Below are 19,779 nucleotides of genomic sequence, written 5' to 3' on the forward strand. Positions count from 1 at the left end.
GGTAAAATGATATACACCAAACTATTCACGTTTTTTACATTTACAGAAAAAAATGTTAATGTATAATAGATCTTGTAACGATTGAGTAACTGCATTAATAATAGCTAAACATTAATGAAGAAGGTATAAATATTTGAGGACTTGTTCATGCAAATTAATTCTTTGAAATATATCATTATTGTAGAATATAATTAGAAAAAAGCAAGGTAATTTAAATACAAATAAAGGTTCAAAAGTTAGCATATATCATAAAAATTCTATTAGAAATTTCTGTATAAATTACTGGCTCATTAGGCGCATCATTCGTAAAATCCATTTCACAACAAAACCCATTTTAATCGTAATATATTATACCATAATAGCTATAGTTATATTTATTTAATTGGAGTGATCCAGTGTAAAATTTTCGATAAACCAAATTTTTTGCTCCGTAGCATGTTTAAAAAGTGCAACCAGAGTGGCTGTGCATTTTACCATAATTTTATCCGGAAATTTTTTACAGTGTTTGAGCTACGTTACTGTGTTTTTTGACCTTAATCTTATCCAATGCAAGCTGACATTAGTTTAATTAACGAAAAAACTATTTTCATGACTTCACTAGCTTTTTAATAATTTATTTCTTTTTAATAGTCATTATATAAATCTTTTGCTCTCAGATTTTAAAAGAGAAAAAAGTTTTATCTAACAGTTTAAAGGTCTTAAAAATTTCTTCAATTGTATATGCAGAATCTTTACTGAAAAAATTAAAGAGTATCAGTTACTTTTGTTCCATAAAATGTTCGAGTGAAATGGGTTTTACGAAAACAAGTACTGGCAACTTCAATACCGGTACTTTTTGTCTTAAATTGATCTATAGTTTTTAGAGTATGATATAGTGTCGGTTCTACAATCTTTATCATTCATTGGTTCTTAAACACGAAATGACAGGAGAAACTACGAGACAAACACGTTACAATAAAAATTATCTCGTACCTTCGTCTATCATTCACATTTCGACACTGAGAAAGGTTCCTGTTTATACAGCCGAACTTGCAGTATGTTCATATGTGTATTTTTTTCACGATTTATTTGCCTTATTCACTCGCCCCAGATTCGATCTCCATTTCGATTTATACATAAGTAATCACAAACATTCGTCTGAAAAGGCTTTTTTCGCATTCGTGATATGAAAAAGAAGAAAGTAAAAAGTGTGAGTTGAGCTGAAATGAGAAAAAAAAACTGTTCATGTTTACTAACAAAATGATGAAAAATTTTGTTTCTATTATGAATAATGATCTGCATAAATTATATTATAGTTTAGATCTATCGTTCCGTTTCAATAATGCTTATAAATTTACACAGTAGAATGAAAAGGTTTTTAATCAAGTAAATAAGTAGAAAGAAAGATAAGAGTGATTGAAATATTGGTTCCAACATTGTTTTTTTTCCTCAACTTTTATCGATGTTTCTTGCCTTTGTGAGTTTATGTGGGAATAAATTACTTAAAATTATTGTCTCCTAACTCTGATATTTAGAATTCTGTATAAAGCAAAATTTTATAAATTATTTGTTCCAATTATAAATTTCAAGTAGAATTGAAATGAAATCCTAATGTATAAATTCGATTAGTTAAATGTTCCACCTGATTTATTTGTTCGATATATTTAAAAGTACATTTTGTGAGTACCCTCAGATGGTTATGATTTCTATTGAAGTTACCGTATTTCTGGTAAAAAAATTCCCAATTCAAAATAATGAAAGATGCAGTTTTTAAACCATTCATTTGATATTTATTTTCGTTCATATGTTAACGGTTTACAGGAAATTCTGGTTTTCAAAAATATACTTCTTATTACCACACATTTAGTAAACAATGCAAAAATAAAAATTTAATTTAGTCCAATAAATATTTGTTACATATTAATATAATACAAATATTTTTCAATATAATTTTAATATTTTTTATGCCATGCTCTAAAATATCATGATAGTATGACAATTTTTTCACAATTACCCACATATTTTAAAACCAAATTTTATTATTATTTTTAACAAAAACATTAAAAATGTCTTTGAATTAATATGGCTGTTAAATTAAAGTTTTGAAGTAAACTTTTCCGTAAAGTCAATTGAAGCAAATTACGAAATTTATCATTCCTTCTAGTTCTTGATTTATCACGTGTAGTCTAAACAATCATTGCAGATTATAATTATTCATTCGGGCATACTTCACCTCATGAATTCTAAAACATCAAATACACGTTCAGGTTAATTTGGGCATTTAATTATTATCTGAGTAATTTAACATTATAATAGGAGAATGTTTCGTATAATATATTCATTTATGCCTACTAAACAAAATATCTAAAATTAATTTATTTTCTTGAAGTTTCAATACATTAGAATTTACATACATTTGCAAAAATTTCGGAAAACTAAACTTCATACTTTGCATACAAGGTCCTTAACCTTTCCATTGTATTGATGTTGTTATTTTGATCCAGGTGCAAAATAAATTCAAATTTAAAATATTTTTTTCTAGATCGGAAAATTACATTACTTAGCTGAAAAAATGATAAATTATTGAAATTGATGTAAATCAGGACAAGATTATCTACGACTGCATATATCTTCTTACGTACATTTTATTATGTTATATTTTTATGTATGCGAATATAACACAAGTCAAAGTAAATTCAGAATGTAAATCATGGAAATTACATAGATGTTTAGTATAATATATTTATTTATGCCTACTAAGCAAAATATCTAAAATTAATTTAATTTCTTGAAGTTTCAATACATTAGAATTTACATACATTTACAAAACTTTCGGAAAACTAAACTTCATGCATTGCACACAAGGTCCTTAACCTTTCCACTGTATTGATGTTGTTATTTTGATCCAGGAGCAAAATAAATGCAAATTTAAAATAATTTTTTTCTAGACCTGAAAATTACATTACTTAGCTAAAAAATGATAAATTATTGAAATGAATGTAAATCAGGAAAAGATTATCTACGATTGCACATCTCTTCTTACGCACATTTTATTATGTTATATTTTTATATATGCGAATATAACACAAGTCAAAGTAAATTCGGATCATGGAAATTACTTAGAAGTGTACGTACATTCTCTGTAAAACCGAAAAAACATGCTAAGCAACATGAATTATGAAATTAATTTGCAAATGTATCAGTTTTTCAGTGCCATTCAACACTATCATTATTAATATCGCTTAACGAATCATTAATGGAACTCTCCGTTGAGCATATTGCTGTATATTTGAAGCTATGTAAGAATGCAATTATCATTTGCTTTGTTTGAAATAGCTGAGATATATATCGAATTTTTCATTAGTTTAATTTTGCGAATATATTTTATTTTGTTTTATAATTGGTGTTGAACAAGGGACCTAATTTGCTATCAATGTTAAATTTCGTAGCGTTGTAACTTTGTTTCCAACCTAGTAGACATGGGGACTTTTGGATTAAACATTTGCACAAACTATTCTTCAGGGAGCACTTTTTGATGGAACTGTCAACCAATTACGTTATATGGAGAGGGAAAACACAAAAACTTTTCACTATTAGCCCTACGGAATGTGGATTCTATTTCGTCTACCATTAAGGATATTTAACGGCATCACCGTGATCGAAGCGATCCGGGAACGCACTGTTAAAATTTTTATTTTAAAATTATGGTAAAATATCTGGCAGTTGTCTGTTCATCCGATTAACCGTAAAAATTATCGTAAAGACCAATTTTTCCTTTATGGTTTTTGAAAACATTTACAAAAAGTACAGTTATAAAGCCGTGAATACAAAACTATACAGTTTTTTAACTATTTACAGCCAGCACTTTTCATAAAAGTAAGAAATAATTAATTATTTAACTACACATAGGAGCTCGGCATTCCGTATAGCAACAGGCATTGGAGAGTGCCGGACACTGGAAATTCTTCATGTGTTGAAAGGAATTGAAGAACTATTGTGGTGTCAACACTAGGACTCGAACTCTAATTCTGCCGGTTATGACATTAACAGATAAGCTCTCTCGGCTATGATATGTACTCAGTTGCAAAGAATTAAGTAGCTTCATTAGGTGGTTCTAGTTGGCGAGATGAGATTCAGGTTGTTTAACCGTATTAGGTGAAAGCAGTTAATAAACAGTTTTTCTCTAACTTAACAGTTTGATTACCATTTTATTTATGGTTATTTGACTGTTTTGATTAAATATGGTAAAATAACCATTCACTAAATTGCTATTTACCCATTTTTTTCGAGAAATTTCTAACAGTGCGGAATTCGTATCAATCAGTGCAATCGTATCAATTCTTATCAATTATCATTGTCATTTAGCCATATTCCTTTTTATTGCATGCTTTACATATAGCATTTTGCATATAGCATATTTTTTAATGCATGTTTTGCATATTGAGCATCTTTCTGCTCTATACTTACATCATACATTGAATAGTTTCAATTATTAGTTTTCAAATAAACAAATAGTAAGTGATTTTAACTATTTTTAAAATCGTTAAATAGCCATTGAAGAATTATCAACAAAAAAACGGTTAATTACCTATAAATTTATAAAGCAACTGCTATTCTATAAGTTCTTAATGACGAATCTGAACTCACATAATCTCTTTCATTCTATCTGATTATTACATCTAAGCCTTTAGCGGTTAAGTCGATCGAAAAGGAACGGATTACGTTTGTTTTTATCCTATTTCTCTTTTTGATTTATGAAAGTCAGGAAAAAACATTACAAAAGTTTTTAACTTAACGAAGTTTTAATTTGTAATAATAGTAATTATTTCTATAATTCTGTTGGTGACATTTTAGGTCTTATTTCGCTAAGCTTATTTTCACTTCATTATTAAGCATTTACCATATAACTGACGCAATAGCAAATTACTTTAGTTATGGAAAATTTCACTTTTAAGCGTATTTTATGTTTATGTAATTATGCAGCAAAACGTTTTTAAATTACCATACCAAATTTAAAATTTTCTTCTATACATTTATTATACGGTATTTAATTATACTTTTAAAAAAGGTTATAGTAAACTACTTAAGGTATAACTTATTTTTTAATATGTGTCAAATTTAATCACCAACTTAACAAAATGCAGCTTGAAAACATCAAACATGGAACTATGGTGCTGTTTTTTAAAAACATTTCTTGATTTTAGTCATACGTTTATATACTAAATTTACATGAATTTTTTGTAAAATATAATTTAATTATTCAAAACATAATCTAATCTAATATAATTTAATTATTCAAAACATAATCTAATCCCCCATGTGAACCTAGAGTTTAATGAAATAGCTGATTCCTTGGCTAAAAATGCCAGAGATCTAAATCAAAACTCAATCCCAACCACGTTGGCAGATGCAAATGCTTATGCAAAATCAAAACTATTCACCCCTTTAAAAATCAAAGCCCAAGATCAAATAACTAATCTTGACATCGATAGGAAGACAGCCACTACTCTCATCAGACTAAGAACAAAACATCATAAAAACATGAAAATTTCTACAGATAAGACTAGAAAATATCAAAACTGTGGCAACTGTCTTAATGTGGAACTGACACCATATCATGTTTTTAACTGCCCTGCAGTCGCTGCAGGCCTTCACCTCTTAAACTACCCCACAGAAGAGGATTTGTATTCTTTTAATGCCATAGAAATAACAAAAACTATTCAAGCACACCATGAAATATGATTCTATAGAGGATACGACACCAACCAACCATAATCTAATCCTTTTTAAATTACGTTAATCTAATCCCACTTTCATATTTATTTCAAGAGTAAATTGTTTTTTTTTTTTTCAATTTGTACTTTTGCATGCTTAATTAATATGGATTAATATTTAATTACAATCTGCAATCTAATTAAATACCGTTAACTCTTTGTTATTTAGTTTGTTACGAAACTGAAAACAGAATATTTAATGCAAAATTAATTAATACATCTGTCAAAAACTGTCAGTTTCATAATTTCTGTAACTGTAATTATAAATAACAGAAAATAAATAACTTAGTCATTAAATTAAATTAGAATACAATTAACTTAGTCAAAAATAATATAATGTGATACATTTTTAAACGATAAATGCTCTAATTATAGAAAAATAAAAGTGTTTTTAATTAAAACATTTACTTTTAAAGATAGAATGAGCAACCACAAAGTCTAAAATACGAATAATGACATTGATCAGAAAAAGTAACCAATAAAATTATTTACATTAAAGTTTTGATTGTTTATTTTAATGAGCAAATATTAAAAAAAAATATTGTAAACATTTTACCTTTTTTTTATTATGAAGAATATTTTGTTACAAATCTTGTAAAAAGAATTAATGAAAAATGAATCATTTAAAAATTTAGAAATTGTAAACTGAAAGAACAACAATATAAAAACGGTTACAAAACCTAAGATGCAGGCATAAAAAATATCTACTTAATTTACAAAATAAAATTATCAAAAAGTGGAATTTTTCTTTAAAACACGTTTCAAACCTTCTTTTTTTTGATCTTTTCAACTTCTTTTTATTATTATTATCCTAAAGGTATATAAGGTAACATAGAGTATTTAGAAGGGTTTATAAGATTAGAGATTTCATTTAAACAAAAAAGTAAACATGTTTAAAAACCTTTTTCTCACTTATTTTAATAAAATTCTTTTTTATATAGTTAATATCTATGGTTTAGAAGAATCTAAACATGCATTTTGCTGAAATATGCTTTATTAATTTACTTTTATTTATTTATTTTTTTTCACAATATCACAAAACGAAATTTTTTAACAGAGATAAATTTTTTGCTGCGAAGAACAACTGTAACTAACGCTAATTGGGTAAAATTATAAGTTGCAGAAATATATATATGTGTGTGTGTGTTCAAAATCTAGAGAAAACATGGAAAAAAATTACAGCACAATGAAAAAAAGGGAAAAAAAGAAAAATAATAATAGAAATAAGAAGAAACTAAAAAAAAGTATCCGAAAAAAGGAAAAAAATGAATAAAAATCTGGAAAATAAGAGATATAATCTTTTCATCAGATCACACGATTATATCGGCAAAAAAGGAGTGCTTTCTAATATTGTATCAATATAGCCAAAGCAAAATTTATCAATACAATAGTGTGAGAAGCACTCAAAAATAATTTTTACAAAAAAATTACAGCAAATAAATTAGAATACAATAAGTAAAAATATCACGTAAAAACAGAAAATAAAATATAAAAAAAAAAACAGAATGAACCATGAAATGAAATCTATTAAGCGAGCAGCGATTTCAAATGAACTTACATGAACGAAAAATTTTCAAGAATGATTTAAAATATTTTCGAAACAGGATTGCCAGATTGCAAAATATGAAACCAAAAGTGCAAATTGAGGTAAAAGCGTAAATACAGGGCTTTTGTATCAAAGTACGTTTTTACTGCAATACTGAAGTGCGTTTGATTTGTTAGTTACCAAGGTTACCAATCAGTTTCGTTAGTTATATATATATATATATATATATATATATATATATATATATATATATATATATATATATATATATTAGTTACATGCACTAGTTACACAATAATACTAAAATATTTCCACTTTCTTAACGGGTTAAATAGAGAAAATTTAACTTTTAAAAGGACTCATAATAGCCGTCCGAATACAAATTTCTCCTAGCAATTCAAAGTTGAAAAAAATGTAAATTGTATCTTGATAATTTTTACAAAATTAAAAACAATATATGTGCAAACCCTTATAAGTATCCTCATTTGAAAGAAACCTCTTATGTTTCATAAAATTGAATCTTATTCTATGATTTAGAAAACGCGTCATGAATTATTCATGTGTATTTCACATAAAATCAAATACATATCATATGCAGATTTGATTTTTGTTTTATTTCTTTTCTCTCTTCAAAAATTTACAAATGAAAGTATCTCCTAACGTGATTATGATACAACTTTATGCTAATGAGTCAGGCAAAGCTGCATTTTTGAAGTGCTTTTTGCTAATAAATTCAATACGAAAATTGAAAATATTTTTTGAAAGCTTATTTATATTCTCGGTTATACCTTTCTTTTCAAAACCCATTATATGATAAATTTGTTTTGCTTTTTTTCTCGGATATTACTTACGATTTGGGTTTTAATACTTCAATATGTGTTTTGAGAATAATTATAAATAATTGCATACAAAATACCTTATAATGGTTAGATTTAATTACTTGTTTTAATCAGTAAAAAATCCAGTATTTGACTTTATAAAAATGATATCTAAATTTCGTAATAGCTTTATGGAAAAATATTTTTTTTCAAAAAAAAATATATTCAGTCTGAGAATAACGATTAAATAATGGCATGCAAAACTATTTAAAAATGAATAAAACTCTGCAGCATTTTTTAAAATTCCTTTAGTAGATACAACTTTGTATATTAAATAAGTAAATGAGGAGTAACATTTTCATTTTTATCTGTTTCAGTTTTCCTCATACATCTCTTTCTGTACGAAATGCTAAATTCTGATCATATTGTGTGTTAATTATTGTGTGCTCGTTATGATCTTTTTATGTGTTTATAATTGTGATTTGTATATCTGTTGCGTAGTCTTGTGATATATCGTGATTGATATATCAATATTGATGTAGATCAATCACGATACTGATGTATATATTTCTCTTCATGGCATGTGTGTTGTATAATGATAGTTATTTCTGTGAACAATTCTTTTTTCTGATATTTGTCGGTCTTTACTGTTGTGATGTGTAATACGATAATGTTTTTTTCACGGTTATTGATGTTCCCAGCAATATTTTTTGAATGTTTCATATAGTGATAACACATGTTTGACGATAAACAGTGCGCAAAAAAAAGATCGCCCGGAATAACCTTTAATGTAATGATCGGATCATCACGTTCTAGAGCTCATTCCGAATGGTTCTAGGGGGTGACTTTTAATATGCAATTAATTAGTGCAAAACTCATAAACTTAAAATTTGTTTTCTCAAGAATTTTTCGTTTGCAATATTTTGTTGTTTGCAATGTAAAATTACATACTTTAAAATAATGTAGAATAGTTTATACCTGACAATTCAAAATGTTTTCAACTATTATGGAAGAAAATAATAAAAAAATTAATAAATATTTGGTAAAATTTATTTTTTGCAATGAATTATCTTTGGGTAAACGAATTTTGCAATTGGGTGCAAATTTTTTTTAAATACGCTTAAAAATTTCTCGAGATAAAATGAAGTATGCAAAAAGTAAAATTAACATTAAGAGGCCCTAGCTTTGGATCGCTCTTGATCAAACCATGGGGACCACATTTCACAGATTACGGCTACATCGTACATTTAAGGGTCAGAAATCCAAATCCATTGAAAAATAGGCATGCTTATTCAGGGAAAGTACGTTTTTGAGCATGATTTCGTAACTTGAAGTATTAAAGTATTATCTGCGCACATTAATTAACATATTTGAAGTCACCCCCTCATATCATTGAAATGGAGTGCTTGAACTTAAAGATCCCATATTTAGATCAAAAATTATTCCTAATGGCCAGTTATTTTTTCTCACTGAACTCCTTGCTTTTAATTGTTAGGCGGATAGTCAGCACAGCTTTTGTCCGATAATATATATTTTGATATACTATTAAAAAAAATCGGAAAAAAAATCAAAGAGACGTACTTGAAACCCCTCAGAGTCTGTGGTCAAGAGCGTGTGACGAATGGTTCCCTGAGAGTCGTGCGTGTTTTATAGACAACTCATCATCGTTTTATTGTGTGGCGTAACAAACTAATCTGTTAACCGATATTACAGAAAAAATGTAGATATTTGCCTTCTAAATATAAACAAATATAAACAGAAATCTAAACAAGTATCATTTTTAAGCGTGCTTGTTTCTCTCCAATATGGTTTATTATGTAACAGAATCGGTTGAATTTCTTTCCTATCTTCAAATAACAACAACACTTGAGACAAATATTAACAGGAGAAAATGAAACAATTAAGAGGTTCCGCCCATGGCTAGTCCTGATGCGTGAGTGGTCCTAAACGTGATATTTACGAGTTGTCTCTCACATTTTCACTCAATTGCTCTTTCTCTCTCTCTCCATCTCTCTCTCTCCACATCTCTATCTCCCCATCTCTATCTCCCCATCTCTCTCTCTTTCTCTCTCTCCCCATCTCTCTCCCTCTCTCGTTCTCTCTATCTTCCCATCTCACTCTTTCTCTTTCTCTCTCTCTCTCGTTCTCTCTATCTCCCCATTTCTCTCTTTCTCTCTCTCTCTCCCTCTTTATCTCCCCATCTCTCTCTCTCTCTCTCTCTCTCTTTCGCTCTATCTACCCATCTATCTCCCCCCCCTTCCTCTCTCTCCTATTTTGGGTATCTATAATTTTTGCCGGTATATGTATCGTATTCATATCTTTGTATTTTTATTTTTCTCAAATTTGCATTTGTAATACTCTAAGCTTTTAAATCATCTGTTCAGGTACTTAGCTTACAGTTTAATAAACTTTAATTTTTAAATTTATTTTATTTAATAGATAAAGCGAGAAAAAAATAAATATTTTAGCGGTTCATTTCAAGATTAGTAATACTTAATTTTAAAACAAAAATTTGAATATATCAAAATTTAAATTTGTAAAAATATTAAGAGCATTTCATTCTTGCGAAAAACTATCCCTTTTGAGAAAAATATTAAATAAGAATTCTCCGATAAAGAAAAATAAAATCACGAATGTGTTTTTTTTTTTAAAAAAATGATTTTATTATTTTTTAATGGAAATTTTCGAGAACTACTGATGTTTCATACGCAATTACTTGTAAAATATTTGATTTTATCCATTAAGAAATATGAACACCATTAAAAAAAATGACGGGTGAGGTTTTTATTGACTTATAGATATCCAAAGCTCTTGTGCGTAAATATATGGTTCGCATTGAAATGATATCGTTGAGTATTATGACTGTACATTGATTTCCAATTCGCGCTTTAAGTCAATGAAAAGTTTTATGCAAAATCATTTCTTTCTTTTTATAGAAAGTGTCATTACTTCAAAAATGAAAGAGATCTAGTATTTTTTTTTCAAAGGAAATAGATTTTCTTTTAAATGAAAATATTTCCGAGAGGAAAATATTATTTAAAAGAAATTAGCGAAAAAAATAATCTAAATGAAATATGAGATTTTAACGTATACAATACTCCAATGAGTGGAAAATAAAGTGAAAAATTTATTTTACATAATTTTCGAAATAAATAGAATAAATGTGTTTTTGAATCTAGTAAACTAAAAATGTGTATTCGTATGACATTTGGAGTAATAAAATGGAAAGGTTAAATCTCGGAATGTTTTTTTCAATCCATTTTATTCCGCTTGTGCATTTTGTATTTTATAATAGGTCAAATATCAAATACAAAAATATCTTTTAGAAAAATATGATATATCTTACAGAAAAAATATTCTTCATGTGGTTTATCTTTTGTATTGTTCAAGTCATTTCTTGTGTTTGGTTCCTAAGAGAAATAAGATCTGTCGTGAGTAGATTTTGTCCTGTTATATGGTCACGACAAATATCTTTTAATTTTAACTAATCAAATCAGCGTACACCTTATGCACAAAAGATTCTAATATTTAATGTTTATTTTCGCAACGTTGGAATAATTTTTACAGACTCTTTATGTTGCTCTACTATAGTGATTTCTTCACGTTATTGTTCCATTTGGCGGCATTACAAAAGTGTAAATTCCATAGAAAAATAACAGTTTTTTTAGTTATTTTTTAAAGATTACAAATATCTGGGTTTCAGTGTAGATTATTCATATAGAACAAGATGATTACATTTTTTCTAGCGAAGGTAAAAGGACAATATACAATAAAATGCAAAATTTTATTTATTATATAAACTTGGCATACTTTAAAATTAATTGAATCGTATCTCGGTAAAAGATGTAATTAACTTTAAACCTACAAAGGATTATTAATTAATGTCAAGAGAAAATTGCAATATGAATTTTTTATTGCGCTTTGTTCACACTATAATGAAAGTTCCTAAGGCTGAACTTTCTAGCTATCTAGTGTCTGAAAATAGAGTTACAGAATGAGTAATACAAACTGCCAAAGGAACTCATTAATTACCTAAATTACAGCATGAAATCATGATGTGAGGCTTGTATATCTTCAAGAGAGTGCCATATCTCTTTTTAAACCATGTTTTATTTAATTCTGTAGCCAGCCTTCGATACCCTCCTACTCTAATGAGAAATTATGAATCTTGAATGATTACTTATTTATATGTGTATAATAACTAATCAATGATCAAATCAAATTTTTGAAATATCTCGGCAGTAGTTTTGGAGACAATTGACTAATTAGGAAAATTGCTTAATTTTTAACCCCATTGTTATATATGATCGAAAACAGCATGAGGAAATATTTGAATCGATTTTTTTGGGAAACCGTTGCAGAGAATAAAATATTAGATTTTGCGCCATCGTAAATAAAATACTTTTTCATTTTGTACAGCATAAGCTTTACAAATTGTAACTTATTTTAAATTACTAACATAATTTTGAAAACAAAATACTTTTTTATCAGTTTCACCAAATAATATATAATAAAGAACCATGTATATAAATTTTAAAAATATAAATTTCTTTAAATTTCTTACCCGCAAGTTCATTCAGATTATAATTATTTTCAATGTTTATTTTCATTTTATTAGAAAAATGCAGAATATAACCTTTGCTGAGTTTTATTACTAAAATGTTTTATTTTGTTTAACATTGTTAATGTAAAAAAGTCTGAACTAATAAAATAAGAAACCTATGTTATTCCAATAAAAATAAATATTTGTCCTAACATTGGCTCCTAAGAAAGAATTCAATTTTATTTTAAAATAGAGGGAAGCAAATAAATATTTTATTTATGCATACTCTATGCAATAATAAAATGCCTTTTTAAAGATATGAGCTTAAATGTATTTGCAAAGTTTCATAGGATATTCTAATAGATTTAATTTTGAATTGTTTATTCTAGACCGACTCTACCTTTTAAAATCGCGTATACACCAGCTTTGCTCTCTTTTATCCAATTTTTCAATTTAAATCCTTTTTTCTACTTCTTATTGTTAACATTATTTTTTATTTCCGTTTATTATTCTTTCTCTCTTGTTATATCAATAACTTTTCGTAGAATCAACAAATTCCTGCTTACTTTCCCTTTTTAAAAACAATATTTCAGAGTTTAAAATTTGATCTTCGCTGTAATTCACTTACTCTTAAGAGACTATTTTATTTTAAAGTTACCATGGTAAATAAACTAACGAAACTGTCTAAGGATCTTATAAGTTAAAATGCATAAAAAATTGCTTAGAAAAAAAAAGGCTAATATATTAAAATGTAAAATTTTTTCGTATTATTTTTGCATTAAAAAAACTTATTTCAGACTTTGTTTTGGAATATTGAATATTAAATTTATGTTATAATTTCTTATGCTCGATCTTCATTTTGAAAATTCAAAATGAAAAAATTAATAAATATTATATTTATTTTTTTCTTTGTAAGTCATGTCGTTAAAGGAGTTCTTTGAAGATATGCTGATATCTATTCTTAATTTTATATGAATTACTGAAAAATTATGAAATTGCAATTGTAGAAAAATTATTATATTACAAAAAAAAGAAATGTACAAGGAATAGATTATATTTAAGAACAGTGTATTAATATGGATTAGTTAAACTTACGCATATTTTAAATAATCTTAGTCCATTTAAGTAACATTTAATATCAGAAAAAACAAAGAAAAATATGTGAAGAATGTATTTTTCTTTGACTGAGAACGACTGAAATGTCATTTTGCAGCATTTTGTATTTATAGATAGACTTTTCCCATTTAAAGAAGTTTAGGAAAATATATTTAAGTATTTACCAAGTAAAATTTAACGGGTTTATAACTGTGTAGTTTTATTTAAAAAATTTGAAACATAAACATTTAGTTAAAAACCGTTTGTTTTGTTCCCATTTGAGGAGGTTACATAAAAACATCCCATTGGTCGGTTTGTCTCGTTAAATGTGGATGATTTTGAGAACACCCTGATTGACATATAAACTCGAATTATTTACTTGCTAAAAACACCGAAATTGATGATCGGTGAAAAATTACATTAGTTTCGATAAATCAATATTTTTTATGAAACATAAATTCACACGAGCAGGCTTAATTGGATAAATTAATAATCGATGGTGAAATACAATCTGACCTCTTGCGCTCAATCTGACTTTAAAGATCTATATTATCTCTTATATATATATATATATATATATATATATATATATATATATATATATATATATATATATATATATATATATATATATATATATATATATATATATATATATATATATATATATATATATATATATATATATTCACATTTTTTTATATTGATATATTCACATTTTTGTTTTAAAATTAAGGTTTATTAAACAGAAAGCTAAGTACCTGAACTGATGAATTAAAAGCTTAGAGTATTACAAATGCAAATTTCAGAAAAATGAGATAATTAAATTTAAAAAGAAACTTATTTCAACTTTTAAGTAACAAAGTAATAATTTATCATATAAGTAATAATTTATCATATAAGTAATAGTTTATCAAATAAAGTAGTAATTTATCATTTAAGTAATAATTTATCAAGTAAAGTAATAATTTATCGTATAATAATGCGTTGTATTACATTTTGTCAATCAATTATTTTTTTAAACCAAATTAGTTTGATCTCAATCTGTGACTAAAAAGAACAAAATTAATAAAGCAAAAACTTATACTAACTACTAAAAACGATAAGGGAATACATTATTACATAATATTTTGTTGTATTATATTCTGTGTGTCAATTATATTACGAAACGAAAATATTTTGTGTAGTAAGATGCGAAATTACCACCTCTTACGGAATGATGCTCTAAAGCCCAAATTTTCGTCAAACCTCGATTTACAGCTTCTTCTGAAAATGCCTGAAGAAATCCCCAAACATGTTAAGAATGTCTGTGATTCGATTTTTCTCATAAAATCCAATATTGATTGAGTACAGACAATTTTATTTATTATGTACGATTTACATAAAATAAGCTTTGTCATTTCAGGAGTTTAAATAAATAAATATAATAACTGTGTTAAACAATCATATTTATCACTACAGATTATTGATATCAAATAATACTAAAATTCTATATGCCCCACTTTTAAAATTAATCTGCAAATGGCTTCAGTTATCTAAAAATATTTCGAGAACGAATGTCTGAATGGAAATTTTCCGCTTAAGTATTTAATATTCCGTCATGTTTGATGTGCGTTGTCTTTTCTCCGATATGGAAATGTCATATTCTGATTAGATTACTCATTTGAAGATTTAATGTCATGCACAGGAGTGTTTATCGATTTAAATGAAACCTAAACTAATATTTGGAATGACATGTCTAAACAGTGTGTTGCCAATCTTTACAAGACAATGATTTCTCAAGAATGTAATAGAATGTGCATGGAAGTAATGTATTTAGATATATATTTATCAGAAAATATGATTTAAATGTATTTTTATAATGTATAATTTCATAATGTTACACAAATAACTATCCCATATTCATTATATTTTTTTATCTGTTCTGCATTTCAGAATTTGTTTTATTATATTGAAGTGACTCAATTAATTTTATTTTAATTTTTATACGAACCAGGTATCAAGGCAAAAATTAATTAGAAGAAATTAAATCTTACATACGTTTATTTTTTACAGAGTTTAAACGACCGAATTTATGCTTATTTATTGTTTATAATTTCAGACAGATGTCATTCAATCTCTTATTATTTATTTCAGAAAATATTTTTATTCATTAAAAAATTAATGATTTCAGTTTATTTCATTTCTTTCAATTTGAATCTACAAGATAATCTTATACAGTAAAAACTATTTAGATTCCATTGCTATGAAAAACAGTTTTTAACTTATTTTGTTTAATAAACATTTCTAAAACCTTTTTTTTTTTCATTACACAATATTTTAAATTTTGATAAATATTCATCATGTTTAAAACTAAGAACATTAGTTTTATAGTTTAGAGTACATATGAATAATGTTTGTTAACATTCCTTAAATCAAATTTTTTTCGCACTATATACATAGAGTAAATTAATAATTCCATAAAACTGAAGTACAGATATATAGTTGTCAGTGGGAAAACTGCATTGACTTGATTTCTTCTCGTCTAATTGACACAGATATCCTCATCCAGCAAAACTATTCCCTCTCTTTGAAATTTTAGCAAGGTAGCACGACTCAGCATCAAGAATCATGCACATTCTCTATTGCCGCACATTGTTGAAATCATGAGCGTAAATTTAATTTCTAAAGCACTAAATTCCTTCATCCCTGCCTCATCATCTCATGTTGATGCTTTTGAATCTTGTTTCATTCATATTACTGCCAGTTCCAATGTTATTGATATAAATTCCACAGTCATCTTTCAGCATATTTAGGAATATGCTCTGATTCACCCTTTTTGACCACCGATGTCTCTCTTGGCTACCGTAATTTTTCTTGCATTGTTTTTAATCTATATCTTCTCTTCCGTTTTTTTCATTGGCAAATTTGTGTATTTATTTTTTTTCTTCCTTTTTTTTATTATTATTCTCGCGATGTTAAGAATAAAATCTTGTATTGATTTCTGAAAATAAATATGAAGAATTTCCCACTGTTATTTCTAAAACTAATTCATTTATCTTAATTTTAAAGTAAATTTATTGAGAAGTATTTGAAAGGTAATTTTCATTGACTCAGTCTTAATTAAATATACAAATGGCAATTTAGTTATGTGTTTTAAATTACTATGAAAATACTTTATCATGCTTTTGATTTATGTAATGATAAAAACCCATAATTTTTATGAAAACTAATAAGGAAATTTATTTGTTATACAATTACAGAGACATAAGAATTTGAAACATCATCAAGATACATAGTTTTTTTAAGCTAAAAAAAGTATAAATAAGCAAATGTAAATGAATTATCAAATAAAATAAATAACTAAAATAAATTAATAATTTAACGTGAATAAGTAATTTAAATGTAACAAACGAAGTGATCTTGTTTAAAAATGGATTAGTTTATCTATCTATCTATCTCTCTATATATACTTTTTTCAGTAGTCAGATTATATTGTTCTATGAGAGCTATTTTTTATTTGTTTTTAAATGATAACTTAACCACTACAATGCAAAGACATTGTAAATATTGAATTTAAGCTAACAACAATTGTGTATTAATTACTTGAAAGTAGGGACGCATACGAAACAACATATAAGGAATTATTATAGCCGCTCTATAATATTTTGACTTTATCACTTAATATTTTTAAAATTATATTTGTATGTATTTATTTTGTTTTTTACTTACTTAATTTCGGAATTTTTTGCAGTTTTTTATGCACTCTTGGTAAGGATTAAAACACCAAAGGTTTTTAATCCGATATAAATAATATGGCTTTAATTTGTTCGGAACCTTATCAGGTTTCCTTCACCTCCATCAATAATTTTTACACATCACTAAACCATGATAAAGCACATTTATCTGTTTCTTAAGCTTTTGTCATTCCACGACCGTAATTTTGACAACGGTCAAACGAAATGGACGAAATCCACTGTCGTAACATTTACACCACAACCAACAAGAGTAGCTCAGCTTTAACTCTGTCCCGCCCCCCATTCCGGGCATTAAGGGAATACTATTGAAGGATCAGTTTAGGCCAAATCCTCAATTCTGTTTTCAAAAAGTCTTTTAAAAATCTTTTTCAATTCCTTTGTTTATTTTCCTTTGGTTCCAGTTTCTTTAAATGATGTCAAAGTTGAAATTGTTCGGGAAAAATTTAATTCTTAAATCATTTTAAACTGGACAGACAGAAAGTATCTGTTCGATATCTTCATAATTCTTACAAACTTTACAGTTCGAGCTTTTCCCGAACAATTCAGACTACTACCCTTCAGACTACTATTATAACTACCCTGGGCTCCATGGTTAGTTAGAAATTGATTCGATCACTGACTTTTGGGATAAATTGGTAAGTGTTTCGGCCCTTTGTATTATTATTATTATCTCATATTTACTGCCATGTTGAAAAGTTATTCTTCATAAGTTCTGTTCTTGTTGTCTGTTTTGATGGCATGTCTATTTGATTGGCATGTTTGATCTATTGTTGATTTTTGACAAGCTAATTTGGCCTGTCTATCAGCCTCCTCATTGCCCTCATATCCTTTGTGGGCTTTAATCCAGTGGAATTTAGTAATACTATTGAAAGTATTCTTTATCATTTGAACTAGATAATCATTCGTGTTCGTGTTGCTAAGGGCTTGAAAATTGGAGTGTGAGTCAGAATAGATATTTGTTTCGCTATTGATATTGATTTGGTGTATCCATTGAAGTGACAGAAGTATCACCCATAATTCTGCGTTAAAAACTGTTGAATAATCTGTACGTCTAAAATTGCGATACTCTACAAGACCACCATCGACGTATATTACGAATGCACATCCTACTTTGTATTCGCCATTATAAATTAGCCTGTAACCGTCCGTGAATATCTCAATTTCACCTTTTGTTGGTAAATTGTAGTCAAAATTTGAGGATTTTAACTCTGCAGGATGTATTGGTGGGAAGACTGGTAGAGGTATGTATGAATCTTCAATGCTTTTATGAAAATAAATATTCGCCATTTCTTCTTCTGTATTAATAATTAAATGTAATGGGACGTTCCTTGCCAAAAATTCTAGCGCATCTGTCGAGGTTTTCCTGTAGGCTCTTGTTATGGAGAGAAGGGGAATTCGTTCTATTTTTTTAAGTATGTTAAGAGCTCTGACTTGATTATTGCTCCAGATTTTGGATCCATAAGTGATTAATTTTTATGTGCTATTTTGGAAAATGAATTTTTTAATGTGTGGGTTCATACACCAGTCAACTCCAGAGAGTCTGTTCAGTTTAGCATGGAAGATATATATTTTATTATGAAGCTTATCCAAATGGGGCAACCAGGAGAGCTGACAGTTAAGTTGGAATCCAAATTAAGTTATGATTGGGATTATCGATATACTCTGCCCACCCAGTTTCACGGTAGGTTTGCTAGTGATCTTGTTTAATTTAGGTAAGAATATGTTTCGTGTTTTTGCTAGACTAAATTTGAGGTTTAGTGTTTTTGCCCATTTCTGAAAATTCCTTAGTACGGTAGTCGTTTGTTGGCTCAGTCGATTTAACATTGATCCCGAAATCATTGCAAAGAAATCATCATCAAACGCACAAATTTTTACATCAATTTTCCTGTCTTCTTTTAGTTTTATATTGGCGATGAGTAGCCACAGGATGGGACCAAGGGTCGAACCCTGTGTCACTCCAATAGTACCGTTTTGCAAAATCTCTGTATTCTGCATAGAGTACTTAACGAGTGATGCCCATTTTCTTTAGCCTGTTTTATGGAACTGATTAGACATTTAATAGCTGATGTGGTGGATCTATGCTCTCGGAAACCGTATTGATCATGATGCAGGAGGTCATTTGCTTCCAGGAAAAAGGTTAACCTATTAAACAACAAGAGTATACAAACCAGCTGTTTAGTGTGTTACCAGGATCAAATTTATGACTGATCCCTCTGCTAGTATAATTTGTGACGGCTTTTTCTGAATGCGCTAACAGATTTTCTTAATTACTTTTACATTGCGAACA

At 27.4% G+C, this 19,779-nt stretch overlaps 1 protein-coding gene across 1 annotated transcript; it reads right to left on the minus strand.

The window, feature by feature from the left end:
- Positions 1 to 18,188: 18,188 nt before the first annotated feature.
- LOC107439254 (uncharacterized) lies at positions 18,189 to 18,779 on the minus strand. The gene has a single exon (XM_016051780.2). It carries the CDS (start codon positions 18,777 to 18,779, stop codon positions 18,189 to 18,191), a length of 591 nt encoding a protein of 196 aa, XP_015907266.2.
- Between the last annotated feature and the right edge of the window lie 1,000 nt (positions 18,780 to 19,779).

Source organism: Parasteatoda tepidariorum, chromosome 10 (genome assembly GCF_982258835.1).
Source record: "Parasteatoda tepidariorum strain Cologne lab strain chromosome 10, Ptep-v5.0, whole genome shotgun sequence".
Taxonomy (NCBI): Eukaryota; Metazoa; Arthropoda; class Arachnida; order Araneae; family Theridiidae; genus Parasteatoda; species Parasteatoda tepidariorum.

What these genes read in the sequence shown, in the direction of transcription:
- LOC107439254 (XM_016051780.2), bottom strand. Translation starts at nt 18,779, where the DNA reads ATGGCGAATATTTATTTTCATAAAAGCATTGAAGATTCATACATACCT.